Source organism: Tripterygium wilfordii, chromosome 9 (assembly GCF_013401445.1).
Source record: "Tripterygium wilfordii isolate XIE 37 chromosome 9, ASM1340144v1, whole genome shotgun sequence".
NCBI classification, from domain to species: domain Eukaryota; kingdom Viridiplantae; phylum Streptophyta; class Magnoliopsida; order Celastrales; family Celastraceae; genus Tripterygium; species Tripterygium wilfordii.
Window position 1 is genome coordinate 14438899 of NC_052240.1, and position 22970 is coordinate 14461868.

The window sequence follows — 22970 nt, forward strand, 5'->3', positions numbered from 1 at the left end:
TTTTAAAATTATTAGCAGTTTTGTTACAAATCTCTTTACGTTGAACACTTGAACTTGAACCCACGAGAAGCTTCATTGGGACGACTTCAAGAGGAGATATATGAATATTCCAGACAAAGCAAAGGCCAAAACGACTTAATTGTAATATATTAATATAATATTATAATGTGAAGGACGAGGAACGCACTATAAAGCCCAATTTGGAATTTTGGGCGGGAAGGAGCCCCGTTTGGCAAAAGAATCAGCCCAAGCGCTTAGACTCTACGAGAATGACTTGATACGGCCAACTGGCATGCGTGGAAGGAGCGGCTATGTGCTGGCATGTCACCTGCAGGTACACGTGTAAGGGATGACAGGTATTTCAGTTGGCACCAAAAATTGACAACAGCAAGTCACCGAGATTTGATTCTTTGCTTTGGGGCCCATGAAAGAAACGATTATCTTAGATTAATTTAATCGTTAATAATAATTAACTCTAATCAAGACCTTCTCATAGTTCATTCAACACCATAACAAACTTCCTGATCCTTAACGTTGTTTCGATCAAATGTTCTATATGGAAGCCATGCGAGACAAGAGTCCCCCTCCAGCTTAACAAATCGTCACAAACTGACACGAAACTTGTCATTCTCATTCCTCTGAAATTCCCTGCAAACGATGTCGTTCATCGTTGGTATGATCATTGGCATGTCCATCGGGATGGGACTGATGGTTGCGTTTGCTCGTTACGAGAATGTTCGATCCAGACGTCGCTCCCAATTGGTATTTTTTGTTTTCTTTGATTCGTTTCCTCCTCTGTTGTTAATAATGATATATCAACAATGAATATACATACTGATGCTGTACTTGATTTGATCAAATCTTTGTTGTCGTTGTCGATTGTGTGTAACAATTTTGCACTCTTTGTGTTCGATAATATGTCCGTATAGGCAAAGACTATTGCGGCATTTGCTAGAATGACAGTACAAGACTCTCGAAAGCTTCTTCCACCAGAGTTCTATCCTCCTTGGGTAGTTTTCTCAAAACGACAGAAGGTAAGTCGTATTATACAGATATGTATGTGTCCATATATAGAAGCTACTGTTCTATACGTGGGCTCTGAATCCATATATGTTTGTATATTAATTTCAGTTGAATTGGCTTAATCTCCATCTCAAGAAGATATGGCCTTATGTTAATGAGGTGAAATTTTTCTTCTTCAACCTCTTGAATGAAATATCGTTAGGTATTATATCAGGAGCTTCTTATTTATTTAATGTTATGTTCTTTACATGGGTAGGCAGCATCAGAGCTAATCAGAAATAATGTTGAGCCGATTCTTGAACAATATAGGCCAATTGTTTTATCGGCTCTCACGTTTTCCAAGTTGACACTTGGCACTGTCGCTCCGCAATTTACTGGTTAGTTTTGATTAATATTGGATGAAGTTTTATGGAGTATTAAATACTTCTGTTCATTTTCCGTCCTGACATCTGAAGTAATTAAGCTTTGTTTAGAAGGAAACAGAGTTATAACACACATGAAAGGATCATACCTTGGATCTAATTAAATTTGATAATGAATAACGTGTGGAATAGTTTGCTAGCTAGTACAGCATATCCAACAGAATTTGATAATTGTTTGTGCAAACCATCGATGTTCTTTAGGAGTTTCAATAATTGAGGAAGAAAGTGGGGATAAAGGAGTCACCATGGAGTTGGAGATGCAGTGGGATGGCAATCCAAGTATTATTCTCGATGTTAAAACCAGGGTTGGTCTTGGACTACCCATACAGGTAATCTTTACCTTCTTCTCAGGCTTAGTGGGATACTCTTTGTGCTCAATTATGTATTTGGCACAGACACTCTGTCGTTTCCAATATGCTGGGTATTGAAAGATCTTCTACATTTTAACATTCTATACTAATCATTAATTATGTGATTCGACTTTATGAGATGGTGAAGTGGCAGCTTTCGTGAATTCCTGTGATGTACTATGATTTTTTTTATGGCGTAGCAAGATATGATATACTGCATTCTGATAAAATGTTGCTCATCTAATTTTTCTTTCCTTTTGGGTTTGGACCCTTTAATCCAGGTAAAAAATATTGGATTTACAGGGGTTTTCAGGTTAATCTTCAAGCCCCTAGTTGACGAATTCCCGGGTTTTGCAGCCGTTTCTTATTCCTTGAGGCAGAAAGTAAGTTATCATTACTCTTTTGCTCCCACTAAGCTCCATTGAGCCATATGTTCACAATTTGGGAGAGAAACAAATATTCTTATTGTAATTTAATTGCATATACATGCTTCTTTCATCGTTCACATAGCCACATAGCACACACACAGAACACTCCTATATAGATGGGATGATTGAGAGAGCGAAAGAGAAACGGGGTTAGATAATATGATTACACATTTATACAAGTGATGTAACCCATGGTTCTCAGCATAACACCTTCTCTATATATTTCTGCCTGCAGAAAAATCTGGATTTCACACTAAAAGTTGTTGGTGGTGACATATCATCAATCCCTGGGATTTCAGATACCATTGAGGTTTGAATAATTACATGTCTTCCAGGAAATGAGACTTATTAGTAGCATCTAAGAGTTTTAGGTCTAACATATTGTCCTATTAATTGCTTAGGAAACAATACGAGATGCTATTGAAGATTCTATAACGTGGCCAGTTCGCAAAATTGTACCTATGTTACCTGGAGATTATAGGTATGATTATCTTCCTAAGGTCCTTTTCCTCCTAAATTATGAGTGGCATATTTACGATGAAAATTGCCAACATACATGTGCTTGCAATATTAGTGATCTGGAGTTGAAGCCTGTTGGAAGATTAGAAGTCAAACTTGTGCAAGCCAAGGAGTTAACGAATAAAGACATTATTGGGAAGTCAGATCCTTTTGCTGTGTTGTTTGTACGTCCACTACGTGACAGGATGAAAACCAGCAAAACTATAGTAAGATACCTGCCCTATCTCTCCACACGGATTTGCTTCTGCTTTTGGATTGATTTGACTTATTAACATATATCCAGAATAACCAATTAAATCCTATTTGGAATGAGCACTTTGAGTTCATCGTCGAAGATGCAGCCACTCAGCACTTGACAGTAAGGATATTTGATGATGAGGGGCTTCAGCCATCTGAACTCATTGGTTGTGCTCAAGTTGCATTAAAGGAGCTTGAGCCTGGTAAAGTGAAGGATGCGTGGCTGAAACTAGTCAAGGATTTGGAGGTTCAGAGAGATGCTAAAAACAGGGGTCAAGTAAGAATTCATAAACTCATTTTTCATTGCTTGTTGATTGATATCAGTAATTACCAAAAAAAAAGGTGTTTGTTATTTCATCTTTATAATGAATTAAGTCACTCTCTACAGCCAATAACATAAATTTCTCCATTTAAGCATGAACTGGGAAGAATGACAAAGTTTACATGTGACATTATGAATTTGTACCTGCCACTTGACTTGTTCATTTTGGCATTAGGTACATTTGGAGCTCCTGTACTGTCCATATGGCATGGAGAAGACGTTTAAAAATCCCTTTGACCCTGATTTCTCATTGACATCTTTGGAGAAGGCCCTTCAGAGTGGAGACGGTACAGAGGCTACTGAGCCTGAGAGAACTAGTAAGAAGAAAAGGGATGTCATTGTGAGAGGAGTATTGTCCGTGACCGTAATCGCTGCCGAAAATTTGCCAGCAGTTGACTTTATGGGAAAGGCTGACCCCTTTGTCGTCCTTACAATGAAGAAATCTGAAAAGAAAGAAAGGACAAGGGTGAGCTTCAATTTCCTGAGCAGTGCATCATTTAACTGATTATATTTTAATTATCAGATCCCTTGTTAGAAAATTAAATAGAGGGTCCTATTTAAGTTTGTGTCGAGAAAAACTCAAGTAGGAGATACTATAAAGAAATGGAGGAGACAAAAAAAGACATGGATGAAAGTAATAAGAAAGGAACGGACTCTATAAGACTACTCATTATTGTTAGATTTTGATAGGAGTGAGAAGACTCTATAAAGGCTTTGATGATGATGAATATCACCTCCATATCAGCTATTCACCCTATTCCTTGGTTGTATTTGTAGTTTTACACAATATACATACGTTAGAAGGCATCGCATGTTTCATCCACTTCCGTTTAATTTCTCAGGTTATAAACAACAGCCTGAATCCAGTTTGGAATCAAACATTTGATTTTGTTGTGGAGGATGCATTACATGATATGCTAATTGCAGAAGTCTGGGACCATGACATGCTTAAAAAGGTATTATTCTCACATGAATTTCATAGTAATCATTTTATCAACTACTTACCTGAGCCAGAATCCAACTATCATTTGTCACCCATATCCCATGATACAGTTACATTCAGCATCTTGATTCATTTTCTGACGCTCATTCATTCATATCGATATCTTGTATCTCTTCTACGCTTTATTCCAATAATTCGATGAGATTTTTCATTATTTCTCAACTGACGGGAAGAACAGAAGGGTTTTCAGAATATAGAACTTGTAGGGTTCAGATGAAATATTTTATAGTTACTGCAGCTCAGGCCCTTTCTTATGTCAGCTTCAGATGTTACATGAGCTGCACTTCAAAATATTCTTATCATTGCCATCCTTTTCAACTTTATCAACTAAACTAACCAAATTGAAACTCAATTATGTTTCAGGATAAGATTGGGAAGTGCATCATGACACTCACAAGGGTATTACTAGAAGGGGAATATCAGGACTGTTTCCCTCTTGATGGTACCGAACCAGGGAAGCTGTTTTTGCATCTCAAGTGGACACCACAATTTGTATTTCGCGACAGTGATTCGATGAGAGGCAATGCGGTAAATGGAAAGTAAACTAGACTTTCTGTACCATAACCTAAGATTTCGTTCATTCTGCATACAAAAGGTCAGAGAGAACTCTACCCCAGTACCCAGTCACCAAGCTGTACAAAAAAAACAGAGATAAGAGAGAGTCCTCCAGTTTGTTCGACGCCTACATACACCTGTCTGATGTTAGTTCCTTTTTCTTTCTTTTTTTGTTCTCTCTTCTCTTTTCTGCCACTAAAAGGACATAAATTTTGAGGAGCAAATGCAGGGTTCATAGTTCAACATCATGTATAACAAAGTTGCTGCTCTTGTAAAGTGGAATATATTGGAAACACTAAAGTAGATGTAAACGGTCGGTTTTGATCGATTAATAATCAGTTCTTTTACATCAATCGAAAACCGATGGCCAATCGGTTTCGATGAAAGTGAGTGTATAACTGACCCCCATTCGGCTTTGGCGAATAGCTTCAATGATGAAAGCGAGTGATAACATACAAGCTAATGTAAAATACAGCAGGACCTCGGTCAATGAAAAATCTCAACAGTAAGTCTGTAGTCAGACTTCTTACTGGTTTGCCGTTCAACTATTGCAACTTGTGGCTTAAGATAGGAATAGCTTCTTTTTAACCAATTGTATTTCTCACTTCAGCCGCAATTGTTTTTGCACATCTTTCCTATCTTGCGAAAATGAAAGTAGTAATAATAGACTCGCTGTTCTTCATCTCTGCTTCGAACAATCAATGTGGACAAGAAAACAATCTGGACCAATTAGAAATGCAGAGTTGCATGTTATAAGTTAGAACTCGTCATAGGCAAGTTACATTCTGGAATAAAATCGCTAAGCATTACACGTTGTGTACAAAAAGGATTATTTCTTAGCATCGTCACCAAGTATGGGATAGGCAGCCACACCAAAGTTACAATAATTGAATTTCCAGTAAACTAATAGTAGAGGATTACCCATACTAATGAATTTCTTATACAAGAAGGAAAAGACTGGACTATATTCTCTACATTCTCGTGTAAAAAGATAAAAGACGAAATGGAAGAAGGTTTGGCAAAGTGAATGGTTGTTTCTTAGACATCCAAGTCCAAGCGAAAAAATGTGGTCTTCTACCAAGCAGTCCAAACTGGCAGCACGAACTGATTCCCTAAAAGTACAGAGGAGACGATGGACTGGAATATTCATATATCTGTCATGCACTAAGAAATATGCATATGTAATTGAATGGACTAAGAGAATGAAAGCAAAGAACCAACTAATTTTAATAAACAATTTCTCCAGCAGCTTTGAGATGATTCTTCTCAAGTTTCCTCCTCCGTGTGTTGCTTGCCCTGCATGGCAACTCTGTTCACTTAAAATGCTGTGAAATGGCTAACTAATATTTCACATATATTGACAAATTTATATTTTCTTCTCCACAAACTTCTGTGCCCAAACAACGTCAATTTTGATGAAATGTTTACGTACAATTAACAGAGGACTGCAGACAATACAGAGATAAAAGGCGGACTTTGCTGTTCTGCAACTTATGTTTGACTCCACAAATTGAGCATGATCTATAACGTCTAGATACCGAACACAAGTTGGATAAGCTTTTAAGTTCTAACCTAATACATACATAAAATGATTGACAACATCCTCTCTGTTGTATGATGCAAAACTCTGAAAAGAAAGAAACAAAAAGTCCCACTTGATCCCATCAGACACGATATAATAGTTTTTTTATGAACATATATTGATTTTAATGTCTGTTAATTTTAAAGTGTGGAGCACTCGAACCTTTAACCTGCTCGAAATCCTAAGGAGTGACTACCACTAGGCCAAGAGCTCCTTTTTATAATAGTTCTGTTCTTGTATCTCCTAGGTGCTGATCCATTATTCATTTCTCTACCTATACAGCCGACAGAGGTATGAGCTAAGCAGTGAAATTTAACTCCACTTCACAAGAAAGAGATGCAAAGAGATCACACATACCAGTACTGATTGTAGAAAATCACGGAATCAATTGGTACTTTTTGCCCATCATCATTTCGATTCCAATGGTATAATGCATGAGTCCTATTTCTGATCTCCAACGTAGAATGACCATAACTTGCTTCACGGAATGCAGAATACTCAGGTTGTGGGTCCCCAAAGCTAATAATGAATTGCAAATATCAGAATCTAAGAGTATTTAGCAGGAAGATAGCAAACACGCCAAACGAAATCTATTGGAGAACATGCTATTTAAAAGAAGCACGTATTCCACCACTCAACCATAATAAAACTCAATCACAAAATACAAGCTTGAAGACTGTCTTACCTTCCTGCAAGGCCTTCCTGATTCCCCCCATCTCCAACTGTTATGTATACAGGAGCTGACTTGTCAGGTATAGGATAACGGTCACCACTTGAGATGTTGTAGTGAATATTGGAGATGCGATACTGCATATTAATAAAATTACACTGAGAGATAAAGCTGTACAGGGGGACAACCAAAGTTTCCCAATGACAATAGCATTAAGGAACGAACATGGGAGATCATGCTAATTATAAGTCAATACCAGCCAAGAAGTGCCAAAAATATGTGGTGAACTTTTTCATTGACACAAGATTTTCACAATCCAGAATTCTTCATCATTTCGAATAACTCATATTCTTCATTCATTTATTACAGTACTAACTTCTTTACAAAAACAACAAGAAAAGAAAAGACAATATACATACCGATCTTTCATAGGCATGGACGTGACCGGCAAATACAAAGTCAACTTTGGAATGAACAAACCAGCTCTCAAAGACAGTACGCATACTTTCACCTTCCATATAATGTACTAAGTTACTATTATAGATGGGAACGTGCATGATAACAATAAGCCAAGGTGTCTTCGCACGGTCTACTCTTTTCAACTCATCCCGCAACCACATCCACTGAGGAGTATATTTTACTAAAACAAAAATTATAAGTTAGAAGTACAGATAACCTCAAATAAAGCAAACATATAAACCAAAAACTAACACCATGATATGTGGAGAAAATTTTAAGCCAACTATGGGATGCCCATATATATACTTTTCAAGGAAGCTGAAAGTTCTTCCTTGGGCAATGCCATCAAATTTTTTGGGAGCAAACAATAAGAACTCTGACAATAAAAAAGATTAGTAGATGTCTTCAAACGCATAGAGAAACATATTACCATATGGAGAGTAGCTGGAGAGGACGATGATATGAGCAGAAGCCCGTCTTATGGCATACCAAAGAGGATTGGTGCTGTTCGAAGGCAGGTGAGGTGTTGCAAATCTATGTAGATACGATTTAAAAGGAGCAACTTCTCCCTGAAGAAAATGTAAATTGATAAATGAGTATATAAGCATCATTTTGAAAACTTCAACACAATTTCTTGGCAATCAAATTAAACAAATATTGACCATATAAGGGGAAGAAAGGATACAAATAATCTTTTGCATCCTTACCATATGGAAGAAGTGAGATTCTTTCCTCATACTAGTCAAGTGGGCAAACTCATAGTACTTCAAAAAGCTTCATATGAGTGCAATACTAACTTGATATGTTAATGGGAATGAAATAAAAAGATGGAGATGAAATACAAGAAGCCAAATTGCAAACTTACCAGGCTTGGCATGTACTCTATCTCATGATTCCCTGCTGACCAAATCCAAGGCTGATATGCCGCGCTTTTCTCAATGAAACGGCCCCACGAATCCCATCTAATACCAACATCATTGTTTCGATATCTATCAGCATAAGAGAGATCACCAACAAATAAGACAGTCTGTCCACCACTCTGCATGTAATGCTCAAGAGTGGATAGAGAATTATACGTTTGACCCAGATCACCTAAAACATACAAAAACCAAACGAGAATGAGAAATTTTTGCAACGAAGCTCTTCCAACCAGAGTATTCATTACATGTTAAAAAGCAATCTATCTACCCAAATGGTACACATATACGTTAAGGTTTTTATCCAGCATAGAAAAACAATTGGAATCCAGTACTCGTGCAAGTGTGATGTCTAGAGATCATAACAAAGAAATATCTTACCAATGATTCCAAAACTGTAGGGAGTGTCTGGGCCAATCTTTGGAGGTGTCAGAAACCAAAATTTGCGAGCAGAGTCACCCTCTCCAATCTTGTAATAGTATTTGGTGTCAAACTAAAAATAGCAAATTAGTCAATATCATAATGAATCTACACATGAACCAAATAAACATGCAACAGCTTGTATAAATTACAAAAACAGATGATCAACTATGTGCAGCAGTGCTCTTTTGCGTTATATGTCAAGCATGTATGATGCTACCTTTGCCACGAACAGGCTTGGATGCATGTATATGCAGGTGCAAGTGCATGTACATGGTAAAACGAGGATCTACATGCCAACTTTCATTAGTGGGGGTGGGGGGAGACCGGAGGGACTGTGCTCGCAATAAATTAATTACTCGAATTGGAAAAACTTTGTTAACCAACTATAATCTCAAGTCTCAGGTGCTGTCATAAGTAGTTAATATTTACCTTAAGGCCATCAATGAGACAGTGATGAATGTAGCCAGATTTATATCTATAGAACGTGTAGCTTGTAACTGTGCCCTCAGCACTATGATCGTATTTGTCCTCTGATGTACTATATTGTACCTTACCGGGGCCACGTTCATCAGCAGTGATCCATGAGATAATCACAGCCTTTCCATCGTAATCCCCTTGAGTAATATGCACCTACACCAAGACATTAATACAGTAAACATAGATGACTGGCATATTGCTTTACCACACAGTCTAAAAGAAAAGGAGTACTACTAACATGTGATTAGCAATTAAACGGTCATCCTTGAAATGTCAATTATGCAAACATCTTTAAATGAAAAAAAAAATGTCTACAAGAACAGGATCTGCTCCTTCTTACAACCAACCCCTTCTGCAAAGAGATTTAGAATGCCAATTAAACCACGAGGGAAGCCATCCCAAAATCGAGGTGGGCATATCAGCGAATTTATTTCAGTAGCTAAATCCAAACCAGATTCAGACAATCCCTAAGTCCTTAACAGAAGCATCAACTTGTGCATATATATTTGTGTGTGTGAATTAGGTATACTAGAAACCAAAAAATTAGTCAAGACTAGAACTTACTTGCTGTGGGGCATTGTGACCATTTGGAACTGCAAAAACTGAATTATCAAGAGGGATATCGGTGGAAGGCTGTTGCGAACGGATAAAAGAATTTGTGATCCCTGCCATCCCAATCCCAAAACAACATAAAGAAATAACAGCTAGAAGTTGAAGCAACAAAATTTGCAGTCCAGAAGACGCCAGCATCGCTGCTCTAGGTTCAGCGCAAGAGCAAATCCAATCCAGTCAATCCTGTCGACAAATCATAACACAGAACAAAAAAAAAATTCAAAAAATTAAGAAAGATAAATAACAAAATTCGGGAAGAGAAAAGTATTTCTCCTGCCTTCTCGTTTCCCACACATTATAACCGTCTGATTTTCAGTCCAGCAAGATCCAATCCACAGATACTAGCGGATCAAGCGTAAAAGACACATACCCAGAGAGAAATGTAAGAATCATGTATTGCAGAGTACAGATTTAGTGCGAGGAAGCGCTCCAGCATCAATGTCGAAAGAGAGATGGTTAGTTACTTATTAGGAGAACACTGGGATCTGTGCACGCGTTGACAGTTACAGATGGAGATTTTCTCATAAGATGGCAGCGATCGATATTTAGCGTAATTTTAAAGGGAGACGGTTGGGTGTCCTGTTGCTTAGTACAGCCGACGTTACGACGTCGTTGTCAGAATTCTAGATGGGCCTCCGTTTTGGAAAATTGGGCCTCAGTTACTGGTCCATATTTGTGTCAGGAGCCCATCAAACTCTCTCATCCAGGTATGAGGTAACCCATAGTTGGTAGTTCTTGCTCCAGCACAGCCCATGGGCTTGTTTGAGAATGCTGTGAGGTATGGTGTGGTGCTGTGAGTTATAAAACTGTAGTGCTGTGAGGTGAGTTGGAACGCAAAAAGCTATTTGGAGCATCACTTTTAAAACTGTGGTGCGGTGCGGTGTGGTGCTGTGAGGTGTGTTTGGCGTATCTAAATTACGGTTATATTAGATGACTAATAATATTAATATAAAATCACTAAATGTTTATATTGTACATTAATCTAAAATAAAATAATTGACCTAATTTGATTACGTAGGACAATTCAACATACATTGTAAGCGTTTGAGAGTGCTGTGAGCTAAAAAGCTGTGGTGCTGTGAGGTGAGTTGGAACGCAAAAGCTGTTTGGCGTGTCACAAAAAACTGTGGTGCTGTGAGGTGTGTTGCAACTGAACGCAGTGCAAACGCACTGTCAAACACCCACCATGACTCAGAAACGTGAAACAGCTTGTTTATTTTGGCAATGTGTTTTTGTACATCTATTGTTAGTCTGGAACAACGTAGAGGCATCCATAGGACTTCCTTCTCGACGAATTTGGAGATAAACTCACAGTCAAGGAACCCAACTCTTCTTTGCCTTGTTCAATTCGGACTAATTGGTAGAAAGTTAGGTACTGCCACTTCTTCGCTGTCTTTATCTTGCTCCCCTCCATAACCACATGATTGAAGCTTCAAGTTCAACACAAGCAGTACCCAGGCCAGGCCATGGACCAAGCACACAAAGAAGATATACGAAGACTCCTAGAAGCTCTCCTCAAAGCCTCAAAAGATCTTCATCAAAACCCCATTTTTTCAACGAAGGATCCCCAACAGACAGTCAGAGCTCTGTTAGCCATTGCAGCTGATGCAGACCCAAATTTGTTTGATGACCCAATCTTCTTCAAGCTGGGACAACTAATACGCAGCCTCAAAACCCATCTCAAGGAGCTCGAAAAATCTCAAGATCATAGCTTTCGATCCCTGCTCCGTCGCCAAATCACGTACTACAAGGTTTCGCAATTGGGTTATGCAATTGAAGCTGAAATTCAAGCGTATCTTGATGGAGATACTGTAAGGAATCTCGTGAAGACCCTTCAAGAATCGGACGACGAGAACCAAAAAGTGAAGGTCTTGGATGAATTTGAGAAGCGATTATAGCGAGGTTTTGATAGGGAATTTCAGGAATTAGTTTTGAAGGCTAAGGTATTATCTGTTCTTGAATCGTTACTCTGCGACTCAGCTTGTTCAAATAGAGTTCGAGAACGAGCAGCACTAGCTGTAGTTGCTTTGGTTAAGTTCAACAAAGATGTGTTTGTGGGTTTGGTCCTTATGGGTCAGATTATTAAAGCCTTGGTTGCAATGTCCACAAGTTGTTCGATACCAGTCCTGACCTCACTAATTAAGCTGGTCAGGATTCATTTGATTGACGAGATTGAATTGGAAGGTGAGATCCCAAGAATCATCAGTCTGTTAAGCTCAGAAGACTTGCGAATTCGAGTTGCGGCACTGGAATGTGTTTTTGAAATCGCGTATCACGGAAGAGCAGAAGTTATCGAAGCAATGCTCAATGAAGGGTTGATAGAGAAGCTCATGGAGTTGCAGAGATCAAAATATGGATACAACTTGATTGAGACAGAACAACACAGAGATAATGGCAATGGAGTAAATAGTTTGGACATGGAAGGAGAGAATGGTCCATTTGCAGGCTGCGTAGCAAGATTTGCAGTGCAAGTAGAAGTGGGAGAAGGGTTGACCACGGAAGAGAGGAATGAATTTAAAAAGGAAGTTTTGAGAAGAATCACAGAGGCCTCTGTTTCTGAAGCAGAGGGTGCCACCATTTTTGCAGAGGTATTATGGGGTTTTTCACCCTAGAATTAGATTAGTACATAGTTTGATGTAAATATGTAATTGATTGTTGAATCTATATGATTTGTAAGCTTGTTAACCCAATTTATTGGATGGTTATCTGCCAAATTGGCTAATTAAAATTTGTGGATATTCGTACCCATCAGTCCAGCCAGATATTATAGGCATAGCCAACCAAGAGGCCATTCATTAATGCCCTAATGGGCCTAATATTGCATCATGTGAAGGTGACTAGGTGCACTGAAACTCTGAGCCCCCATTTACTTGGCCCAAGAAAGGATAGCCCAGAAATAGAAAAGAAGTAGCTTGCTATCTTGAGCCCGAGTCGTCTTCTTCCTTTAGCTCTCTTTGCTGGAATTTAAAGCTTCATTTATTTGGTGGTTGTCCTATTTCAGTTCTTTAGTTTTTCCCGACACCAACTAGATACAGCAACTCTCCTTCCGATCTCTTCTGAAGATCGAGATGGAGGGCTTGCCGACGACTATGAAATCTGAGAGACGGTGGAGATCGAAGTCTACGCAGACATCCAAACCTTCACTCTTGATGGCTTTTTTCTCTTGCCTCGCTTGGCTTTACGTTGCTGGCCGGTTCGTTCCTCCTCTGTTCTTTTGATCATTTAGATTTTTTGTCCTTTTCACTTTTCTTCTTGTTTCATGAATCCATGTGGAAATGCGGAGGACGAATTGTGGTCGGCTTTTGTTATCTTCGGTTAATTTCAAGGAATCAACCCAATCTGTGTTAGAATTTAGCTTTAGCTGCATTAGTTTTGTTAAGTACTTCAGGCTGAGCTTGTCTCTGAAAATTGAACTTCCCTCTTTATTTATTGTTCTGAATTCGTTGTTATTGCTTTCATTTTGAATTCTGATTAATGTCTATATAATGACCAAATTGTGTATTTGGACTTAGATCGTCTGATTTCTGTGGCTCGATTCCAATTTTATGCCACCAAAATGTCTTGAATATCAGCGTAGGTGGTAGATTGGTTCGCTATGAAATGGAGTTTGCCTTTTGTGCTGGTTAATATCAATTTGAGGATATGTTACTATTTAATTCTTTGAAACAATCAGGCTGTGGCAAGATGCAGAGAACAGGACATTACTTGCTAGTCTTCTACAGAAGAACTCTGCTCGGGTTAGTTAATAATCTTTCTCCTCACTGTTCAGTGTTTTCCCCTTTTCAATTTTTTTTTTGTACCTTTTTCACCTTGTTTCTTTTTGGTTCACTACAAATAAATTCATTAGACCAGAAACCAATTCTGAGGGATGGTGCCAGGAATAGATGCTTTTGACACATAATTCAATAAGTTTTGTAATCTTCCACTTTGATAATGTAGAGACCCAAGGTACTCACAGTTGAAGATAGGTTACAAGATCTTGGATGCAAGTATGTTTCATACTTTTATCGTACTTTCTTCCTAACCAACTTAGTAAATTTGAGATGATTTTAATTTGTTTTTGTGATTATAACGGTATGGATTCTCAGAGATCTGGAGAGGAGAATTGTGGACGCTGAGATGGACTTGACACTGGCAAAGAGTCAAGGTTATCTAAAGAACCAGTTGCCTCAAAGTGGGTCTTCTTCGGGCCAAAAGCTTCTTGCTGTTATTGGCGTATATACTGGATTTGGAAGTCGCTTGAAACGGAATGTGTTTAGAGCATCTTGGATGCCTAGAGGTTTTGGATTTAATTTTACGTACCTATACTCTACAATTTTCTTGAAAATTAAGTTACATGGTTTCTTTCCCCCATCCACTGTAAGAGATTATACAGAATATTCATTTTTACTGGCAATTTTTGGAATTTATTAAAATAATTCTGACCTTTTGATATGAGCCGCTAATTTACTTCTGCTGAAGTGGTCTATAATTCTATATATTTCTCTCAATATTTTTTTTTAAACGGCAGTGTTTTGTTAAGAATGACCTTCTCTTTTGCATTTACTAGTTTTCACTAAAGTGAAATGGATATTGTATAATGGTGATCATGCCTTCATATCATGGAGTTTCTTATCTATATCAAATTGGTTACTTGTAATTGGATGTCAAATTTGTTGAGTTATCAAAGAATCTTTTTACTTCAATCGCAACAGTCTTTTCAGTTCTTCTCTTATCATATGCAGAAATTTTAAAATTTTCCATAGGTGATGCTGTCTATAAAATCCATGAACTCTTTGGACGTAGTTGAACTCTTGTTTCAATTCTTATACTCATGTTTTAATGTATGATGCCTTGGTTTCATGTTATTAATTGTAGTTACATTATCATTTGGCTATATATTGGTTTATGAACACGATAATATTTCAGTGTTTTTGTTGCTATTGCAGGTGATGCTTTAAAGAAACTCGAGGAAAGAGGAGTGGTCATACGCTTTGTGATTGGTCGAAGGTTTTCCCTTGGACTTTAATCCTTATAAATCACTATATGCTTTCAAGTTTTCATTTATGAATTTGCTTCATGTCATTGCTTTAATGATAATTGTTTTATTTATGTGCTAGCTACTAACAGCCCTAGGTACATCGTAAACATTTTAAAACTTGCAGTGCAAATCGAGGTGATAGTTTAGATCGCAATATTAATGAGGAAAATCGCTTAACAAAGGACTTCTTGATTATGGTTAGCAATTGAATCTGAGTGATTTCACTGCTTTAATGTTTCAATATATGACCCTATCCATTTGTTATTTTTAATGAATTAGGAAGGCCATGAGGAGGCTCAAGAAGAATTTTCAAAGAAAGCAAAATTCTTCTTCAGCACTTCAGTGCAAATTTGGGATGCAGAATTTTATGTAAAAGTTGATGACAATATCAACCTTGATCTAGGTAGGGCCTTCAACAATTTATTTTTCTAAATGCACCATGTGCTGAATCTTTCTATATAACTACATTGGTTTCTGAATTTACAGAGGGGTTGATTGAACTTCTTGATCATCGCCGTGGCCAAGATGGTGCTTATATTGGATGTATGAAATCGGGAGAAGTGATAAGTGAAGAGTATGTTGATTCCACAACTCAGCTTAGACTAGCTCTGATTGCTTATCCTTTCTTATCTATGATAGATCTTGATAGGAAAGAAACCATGGCAATAATGATTATTCTCTTAGGTGTTATATTGATAGCGTTATCATTTTTGCTTCAACAAAAGTTGAATTATTTGTTAAAAATTTATACCACCTGGAAGATTGTTATTTAAATCCCTTTTGTGGATATGCCTTTAGTAGGTCATAATTCATAAACTACAATGCTCTAGTATGGTAAATCCCCATGTATCAATTATGCTTGTGAATGTTGACAACGATATTTTGGACACCTTTGTTTTTGAATGAAAAAGAATATCATTGCAAGCACCAAGGAGAATAATTGTGTCAGACGTGTGATGCTACATCAAGAATGTCATGGACATTGCAGAACTGAAATCAAGAACACCAAAACACCACTGTGATTTGTGAGCATGGTGGACATCAATGATATCCAGACAAGAGTGTCCAATACATAATTTTCTGCTGCATAACTGGTCCCATCCTATGTTTACCTACTGATGCGTGAAATGAGCAGCATGAACCGTGTTTTCCCCATGTATTTTCAAAATCTGGAATCTTGGTACTCCATTTGCAAAACCTTGTTATAAAGAGTGAGTTATCTAAGAAAGGCTTTATCGGGAGTGGCAGAGAACTTAAGTTGAACTTCGTGTATATCTATTGACTGTTGCTTAGCTTCGATTGCATGCAACTTCTATGATATTATGAACTCATGAGATCCCGAATGGCGTTATCATTTCCTGTAACATCTTGGAGACAATCTTCTTGTTTGTGATACCCTCTAGTTGTTCTTTTGCTGTCATTGATTTTTTTTTCTTTTTTGTTTTATGTCAACCATCTATTTCCTTGAAGGTGTATTCTCTGCTTTGCCTTGAAGTTATTGTAGTATTTTTTTAGTGACTAATTTCAATTGATTTACAGGGGAAGGTCATGGTATGAGCCTGATTGGTGGAAATTTGGGGATGATAAATCGTAAGTGATCCAGTTTGTGGATGACAATGGTGGAAATTTGTCGTGGTATTATCTTTTACTGCTTCAGTTTCCAGGACTTCAAAAGCTGACTGTTTTTGCATTTTCCTTTTAGGTACTTCCGACATGCAGCTGGTCCACTTTTTATACTCTCCAAAAATTTGGCTCAGTATATCTACATAAACAGGTTAGTTGCTCTACCTTTGGAAGCCTATGCTTTGTGTGTTTGGATGAAAGTTTGGAAGTCAATATGACTTAATATAACAAACTTGCTTACGTGCAAATATTGCCTAATTATATGCAGTGCTTCCTTGAAGACTTATGCTCATGACGATATATCAGTGGGATCATGGATGATGGGCGTGCAAGCAAATTATACGGATGATAATCGTTTTTGCTGCAGTAGCATTAGACAAGGTGATTTTTTTTTTCCTTGGTGGACATTTTATTTCACATCTAGTGCCACAAATTTAGTCTCCATTATGAAGGAAAAAAATTGACTACTCATAAAGCCAAAAACTGAAGGACGCGTTACTCATTGAACATTTCCATTTATTCCTCTTTGGGCCACATCAAATTTAATCCTTTGAAGTTTTTTTTACATTCTGGCGTGGCACATTAATATGCATTTAAATCTAATAGTGTGGCATAGATGTCTGTCTTTCAAATAAACGTCTGTGTAAATATACCTTTGAGCTGGGGTCGCTACCCTAGTCAAGATGGTGGCAGACCAAATCCCCCCACCCCCAAAAAGGTTGGGGATGCTATAGGCACAATTCTACTTGCTCTAATATCTTTTGCTTGATGCTTTATTTCCAGATAAGGTGTGTTCCCTTGCTTGATCAGAGAACACAAATATCAATGGAGTCCTTTGTGGATGGCATTATGGATGGTGGCCAAACATGTACAAATGTCAACATTGCTTTTGCAGCATTATTGTGTCTGCTGTATGATGAGTCATTTGAGAGGCGGAAGCTGGATTATTCTTTTAGATGCAGTTAATTGTCTCATTCTTTTCGAAATTTTAGTAGGTTAGTTAAACAAAGTTGTTAATTCTGCTATCATTCAAGATTACGCACTATGCAGTTATCTTCCGAAGATTTTTCTGAGATGCTTTTCTAGAGTATTATTGCCCTATATATATATGATCATGTCGCTTAGTCCACATGATCTTTTCTTCTTCTTTTGTCCTCCTATATTTATTTATTTTTAATGGCGGGCTTTCATGAATCATGATAAGGGAATCCATGGGCCTTTTGCAAATTTGGTCTCTCACCCATTTGTTCTATTCTGCAGTGCTATCCCGACCCATCCAGTCTTTCGGGCCCAATAATTTGACGACGATTTATTGATTTTGCACAGCTGGGAATCCTTGGGCCTTTACAAATTTGGGCCCTCAAGAGTCAAGACCCATCATCTCTTTCAAGCCCATGGGCCTTGTCCATCTCAATTTGCCAAAAGCTCTTCTAGTAGATATTCCATCGAACAATTATGAGCGCGAAGGAACGGGTCCAGATGTTTCTCTCTGGCGGAAGACGGGAGAGAACAAGTAGAGTAGAATCATCATAGCGAGTTACACCAAATGAGATCCCTCTTTAATGGTTCTCTAACTCAATCTTCTCGGGACCGAGTCGATGGTTCATCTAGTCCGTTATTGGACTCGGTGACCGAGTTGATTGAGATGTGTACTTTTCGGCTGACGAATTACCAAAATGTGTACGATTGTCTTGACGAAGATTAGAGGATAATCGAGCTGTGGACTCAAGATACAGAATCCCTATTGATTTGGCTCTGTGTAAGGTAAGGGGCTCTCTTTTATATGCATGATTTCACATCACTGCCTCTAGCAAGCTTTTGACATTGAAATTTCAACAATTAACCAGCCTCACTCTTAGTAGCCTATTTGCAACTTTGATTTTACAGATGTTGAATGAAATGCATCGAAGCTCTAGTTGTTTTATGTATATTTACTTTTCGCGCTTGTTGTGTCTTGCATTCCCACATATTATGTAGATGAAGGTTCCTAACAAAGAAAAGCAAAATGTAAAGGAAGTCTGCGACAATATGGAGTTTTATTTGTGGAATAATCAATCAATTTTTAATTTTTAATCTTTACACAACTACTTGCAAGCTGGAATAGTAACATTAGGCATGTGAGCAAACACAATAGAGTACGAACCAACATGCATTGGAGTTGACTGGTTTTCATATACTGGTTCCAAGGAAGGAATAGTCCCTGTTGAATCCACAGAAAGAAAGTACTAGCCCATTGAGAAGCATGGTTTGGCTCTGTAAATCCCCATCTTTTGCTGTTAAATTATATTGTTCTCTGAAAATTTCAAGGAGTTTATTGTTGCTAGCCATCCTGACATGATTTTGTTGTTGCATAGTGAATGAATTGTTGCTGCCAGTGTTTCCAGTTGAAACCTGGATATGAACTGTAGTTTAACCATCTAGGTTGATCAAGAGCAATGTGATCCCTTGCTGCAATGGCTAATACAGTAGGTCAGCCAACTAGATATCGACCACATAATAGAGATGAAACAGCTTTAAATTCTGATAACCATAACGGATAGGTTAGATTTATAAATGATCACAAATTCTTCTCCAAAAAACCATATGTAAAGTATTGAAGTTGAATTACCGCTTTGAAAAATGACTGCATTAATCAGTTTTCCTTATCCAAGGATGTTAACATCACAACATTAAATTCATGGTTCAGGTATTAATCTTTAAAGTAGAAGTTATAACTCATAGACTAACTCTTTACCCTAATATCATTTATACCCCATAAATGCTCGCAAAGCATATTATGTTTTAACTCATGAAGTTGAATTACTGCTCCCAAAAATGGCTGCATTGCTCAATTTTCTGTATGTGTCTTTCTTCCTCAGCTTCATTGAAATTGGACATGGTAAACTGTATCTGCATCTGATTAGTGAGTCAATAGACATTTCAACAATACATTTGGGGATCATTTTGTAACATAAGAAAGTGTTTAATGTTTTGATCAATTTTTTATTTCTTTAGTAACTCTCGACAATTGCAGGATACGATCAATGCCCTATAAAGAATGTTCATATTTTCCAGTCTCGAACAGAAGCAAAGATTGAAAGCAAACCACAATGGAAGGTGACAATCGTGAATTTCTGTCCATGTACCCATTATCAATTGAAATTGTCCTGCAAAGGCTTTGATGGTGTAGAAACTATTTACTCTTCAATCTTGGACAAAATGGGTGATGAGTGTCTTGTTAACAGTGGCAAACCTTTGTATCCATTTCATTCACTCAATTTCTCCTATGCTTCCAATGCTCAATTTCTTTTCAATCCCCTTTCCTCTCGAGTCCAATGTTACTAAAAGTTTTAGGACTCACATTGATGTGGGTCTTCAGGAATTGATAAATATTTTTCACTAGTAATCCAGTGAGTATGTTATAATTAAAATCTAGTGCCTCTACTTATGAGTTTTAGGTATTGTGGTTTTTGTGCACATTTTGTTTGATCATATTATTTGGGTTTGTTAGGCATTGTGGTGGAGCTTTTGCAGTGCGATTACCAAATCGTTCTGTTTAAAAATGATGTTGGAATTTGATACAGAAATATATGAGCAGAAACTGTAGTCTCTTGTAGTTGAGTAAAACCTCCTCAGGGAAAGTCAACCGGGGATCGTGTAATGGCCAGATCCCATGTAATGGAATGATCCTGATGTTACATCTCTTGTGATAGTAAATCGACTTTAAGCATCGGAACGTTCTCGGCCGTCACCACGGTATCTTTATTTCAGGTGTCCCAATAATCTTTATTTCACTTGATTCACCACAATTAATTGTAGAAAATTTTCTGTTGACTATCAATACTATATATTCCCAAATTGATTTACTTTATTCACCACAATTATAAAAATCAATTGTAGGAAATTTTCTGTTGACTATTGATATATTCCCAGAATTTAAAAGGAAAGCAACGTTTAACGTGTTACCACAATGGTTTAGAGAAACCCTATTATAAATTGAGCATAAAATACAATTCTAAACACACACACAAAAAAAAAAAAAAAAAAAAAAAGAAGAAGCAATGGCAGCCCTTGTTAAGTTTCTTGTTGCTGTTGTCGTCCTGAATCTTGCCACCAGAGTTAAGAAAACCTGCATTGTTTCTGTCAAAGATATCAACAAAATCTTTGATATCTTTGACAAATGAACAAAATCTTTGAATTTGTCAAAGATATCAACAAAATATCAATGATATCTTTGACAAATCAACAAAATCTTTGAATTTGTCAAAGATACCGACAAAATCTTTGATTTACTTTATTGACATTATTTTTCTTTCTTATTTACTTTTCTTTTCAACGCCTATATAAGGCATGTTGTACACAATCAACATATAGTGAAAAATATAGATCCTTTTACTTTTCTAACATGGTATCGAAGCCACTCCTGTTGAGGCACTCCAGAGTAGTGTACGTGCTACCATTGATACAGCACATATTATTACAGCCTTGGTCCAACACTCCTTAGGTGGGATCTTAGTTTTGGGTCCGTCCCCAGTCGGTTGCGGTCTCCTTTGAGATGTTCTTCTCTTTTCTTGAGTTTTGGTGTCCTCCGTGGCGGTGCTCCTTCCGCCGTTAGTCGTGCTCTTCCAGGGGTACTCCTTTGCTCGGACCCCTAGCTAGACCCGATTGCTTCTTCTGCCTTTTCATCAGTTTGAGCATGGTTCCTCGCAGTTCGTTCCTTCGGCCTCCTGCTGCTGTATGGTGGTGTCCATGTTTCTGGCTGCTTTTCCCTGCTGTTTCTACCATCGCTCTTGGTGCTAAGATCTCGATCCTCTCTTGGAGTCCTTTTGCTGCGTTTTTAAGGCTTCTCTAGAGATGGGTCCCTTCTCGGAGTTTTGCTGCTGTTAATCTTACTATTTGCCCTCTTTGGTCCCATTCCGGATTTCTACGTGCAGTCTTGATGTTCCTTTGTCTGCTCTCTTGGGTTCCCATGTGGATTTTTTCTTGCTTTTTGGTAGCCTCGATTCTCAGAGCTGGATCCCCATCCTTTTGTGTTTGGGTTTTGGTGCGTGTCGCCGGACTGCTCCTTTTTTGGCTTCTCGGTTTGTTGGTTTCTTTCTATTCAATTCTGTCAAAGATATCAACAAAATCTTTGATATCTTTGAAATTTATCTTTGACAATATCCACTCTTGACCAACCTGCTGATCTCTTCACCAAGCCACTCCTGCCAGGTCGTTTCAGAGACTTAGTTTCCAAACTCAAGCTTACTTCTACTGCACCAACTTGAGTTTGAGGGGGGATGTCAAAGATATCAACAAAATCTTTGATATCTTTGACAAATGAACAAAATCTTTGAATTTGTCAAAGATATCAACAAAATATCAATGATATCTTTGACAAATCAACAAAATCTTTGAATTTGTCAAAGATACCGACAAAATCTTTGATTTACTTTATTGACATTATTTTTCTTTCTTATTTACTTTTCTTTTCAACGCCTATATAAGGCATGTTGTACACAATCAACATATAGTGAAAAATATAGATCCTTTTACTTTTCTAACAGTTTCTATTGATACTACGTCAAATATTCGTATTATCACATACTAGTTTAATTTTATTTTTCTATTAATCAAAAAAAAAAAAGTGCAGGATTTTGTGGTTGTTCTGTGGGTGACCTTACTATAGGAACTGTCCGAAGTGGGAAAGAGGTACAAGGCAAGGCTGAATGGACTGTGACAGTCACCAACAACTGCATTTGCGCGCAAAGCAGGATAATTCTCTACTGCGGAGGATTTCAGAGTGTTGAACATGTGAATCCAGCTATTCTAAACAAGCAAGGCGACAATTGCATCTTGGTCCATGGGACTTCCTTACCAGCATCTGCTTCAGTCACCTTCTCCTACGCTTGGGATTCTCCCGCTATTCTACTTCCAAAGTCATCTGTTATTGCCGGCTGTTAGGTATTCTGTTAATGCAAAAAAAAATTTAAATGTAGTCTAGTATCTGCATTTTTGGTACAGAATTAAGGCTTTGAGAGACTAGGACAGATCTGTGTAAACTGTTTTCAAGTCATATAGTTGAATTACTACTCTGAAAAATGGATTCGCGACTCAATTTCTATGCAAAGGATTGTTGAAAGCAGATGACAATGCAAGGTGACAATTGTCAATTTCTGCCCAATACTCTCTTTCTTAATATTCCAAACTCCAAAGGCGAGGAAGAAAAAAAAAAAAAAACCACATAGCAAAAGTGTGATTGTTGACACTTTTGGATCTTGCGGATAGCCCATTTTGAGTCTTGGGTGTAGCCCATATGTTAATGGACTTATTTTGAATCTTGTTTGTAGCCCATGTGTTAATGGGCTTA

General features: G+C 37.7%; 3 protein-coding genes across 7 annotated transcripts; 2 read left to right on the forward strand and 1 right to left on the reverse strand.

Moving 5' to 3' along the window:
* Window positions 1-415: 415 nt before the first annotated feature.
* Window positions 416-5240, forward strand: LOC120006553 (synaptotagmin-4-like). Its single transcript, XM_038856613.1, has 13 exons — window positions 416-762; window positions 930-1034; window positions 1132-1182; window positions 1280-1400; window positions 1647-1774; window positions 2077-2178; window positions 2459-2533; window positions 2625-2704; window positions 2798-2948; window positions 3026-3256; window positions 3477-3767; window positions 4144-4257; window positions 4668-5240. The coding sequence occupies exons 1-13, from the start codon at window positions 658-660 to the stop codon at window positions 4845-4847; spliced, it is 1734 nt and encodes a 577-aa protein (XP_038712541.1). The 5' UTR covers window positions 416-657; the 3' UTR covers window positions 4848-5240.
* Window positions 5241-5625: 385 nt separating this feature from the next.
* LOC120006554 (bifunctional purple acid phosphatase 26-like) lies at window positions 5626-10517 on the reverse strand. 4 transcript variants are annotated; one of them, XM_038856614.1, is made up of 10 exons: window positions 10370-10517; window positions 9952-10182; window positions 9340-9540; window positions 8869-8980; window positions 8436-8662; window positions 8001-8139; window positions 7531-7751; window positions 7127-7248; window positions 6799-6960; window positions 5626-5971 (listed from the first exon to the last, which is right to left on the reverse strand). In XM_038856614.1, the coding sequence occupies exons 2-10, from the start codon at window positions 10135-10137 to the stop codon at window positions 5689-5691; spliced, it is 1653 nt and encodes a 550-aa protein (XP_038712542.1). In that variant the 5' UTR covers window positions 10138-10182; window positions 10370-10517; the 3' UTR covers window positions 5626-5688. The 4 variants fall into 4 exon arrangements, with proteins under 4 accessions (XP_038712542.1, XP_038712543.1, XP_038712544.1 ...); XM_038856615.1 differs by having other exon boundaries at window positions 10277-10515; XM_038856616.1 differs by having other exon boundaries at window positions 5830-6155.
* Window positions 10518-12913: 2396 nt separating this feature from the next.
* Window positions 12914-17791, forward strand: LOC120006675 (hydroxyproline O-galactosyltransferase HPGT3-like). 2 transcript variants are annotated; one of them, XM_038856805.1, is made up of 12 exons: window positions 12917-13192; window positions 13673-13736; window positions 13939-13988; window positions 14088-14278; window positions 14928-14988; window positions 15144-15216; window positions 15299-15422; window positions 15506-15593; window positions 16559-16609; window positions 16722-16793; window positions 16911-17023; window positions 17426-17791. In XM_038856805.1, the coding sequence occupies exons 1-12, from the start codon at window positions 13068-13070 to the stop codon at window positions 17446-17448; spliced, it is 1035 nt and encodes a 344-aa protein (XP_038712733.1). In that variant the 5' UTR covers window positions 12917-13067; the 3' UTR covers window positions 17449-17791. The 2 variants fall into 2 exon arrangements, with proteins under 2 accessions (XP_038712734.1, XP_038712733.1); XM_038856806.1 differs by lacking the exons at window positions 13673-13736; window positions 13939-13988 and having other exon boundaries at window positions 12914-13192.
* Window positions 17792-22970: the final 5179 nt, after the last annotated feature.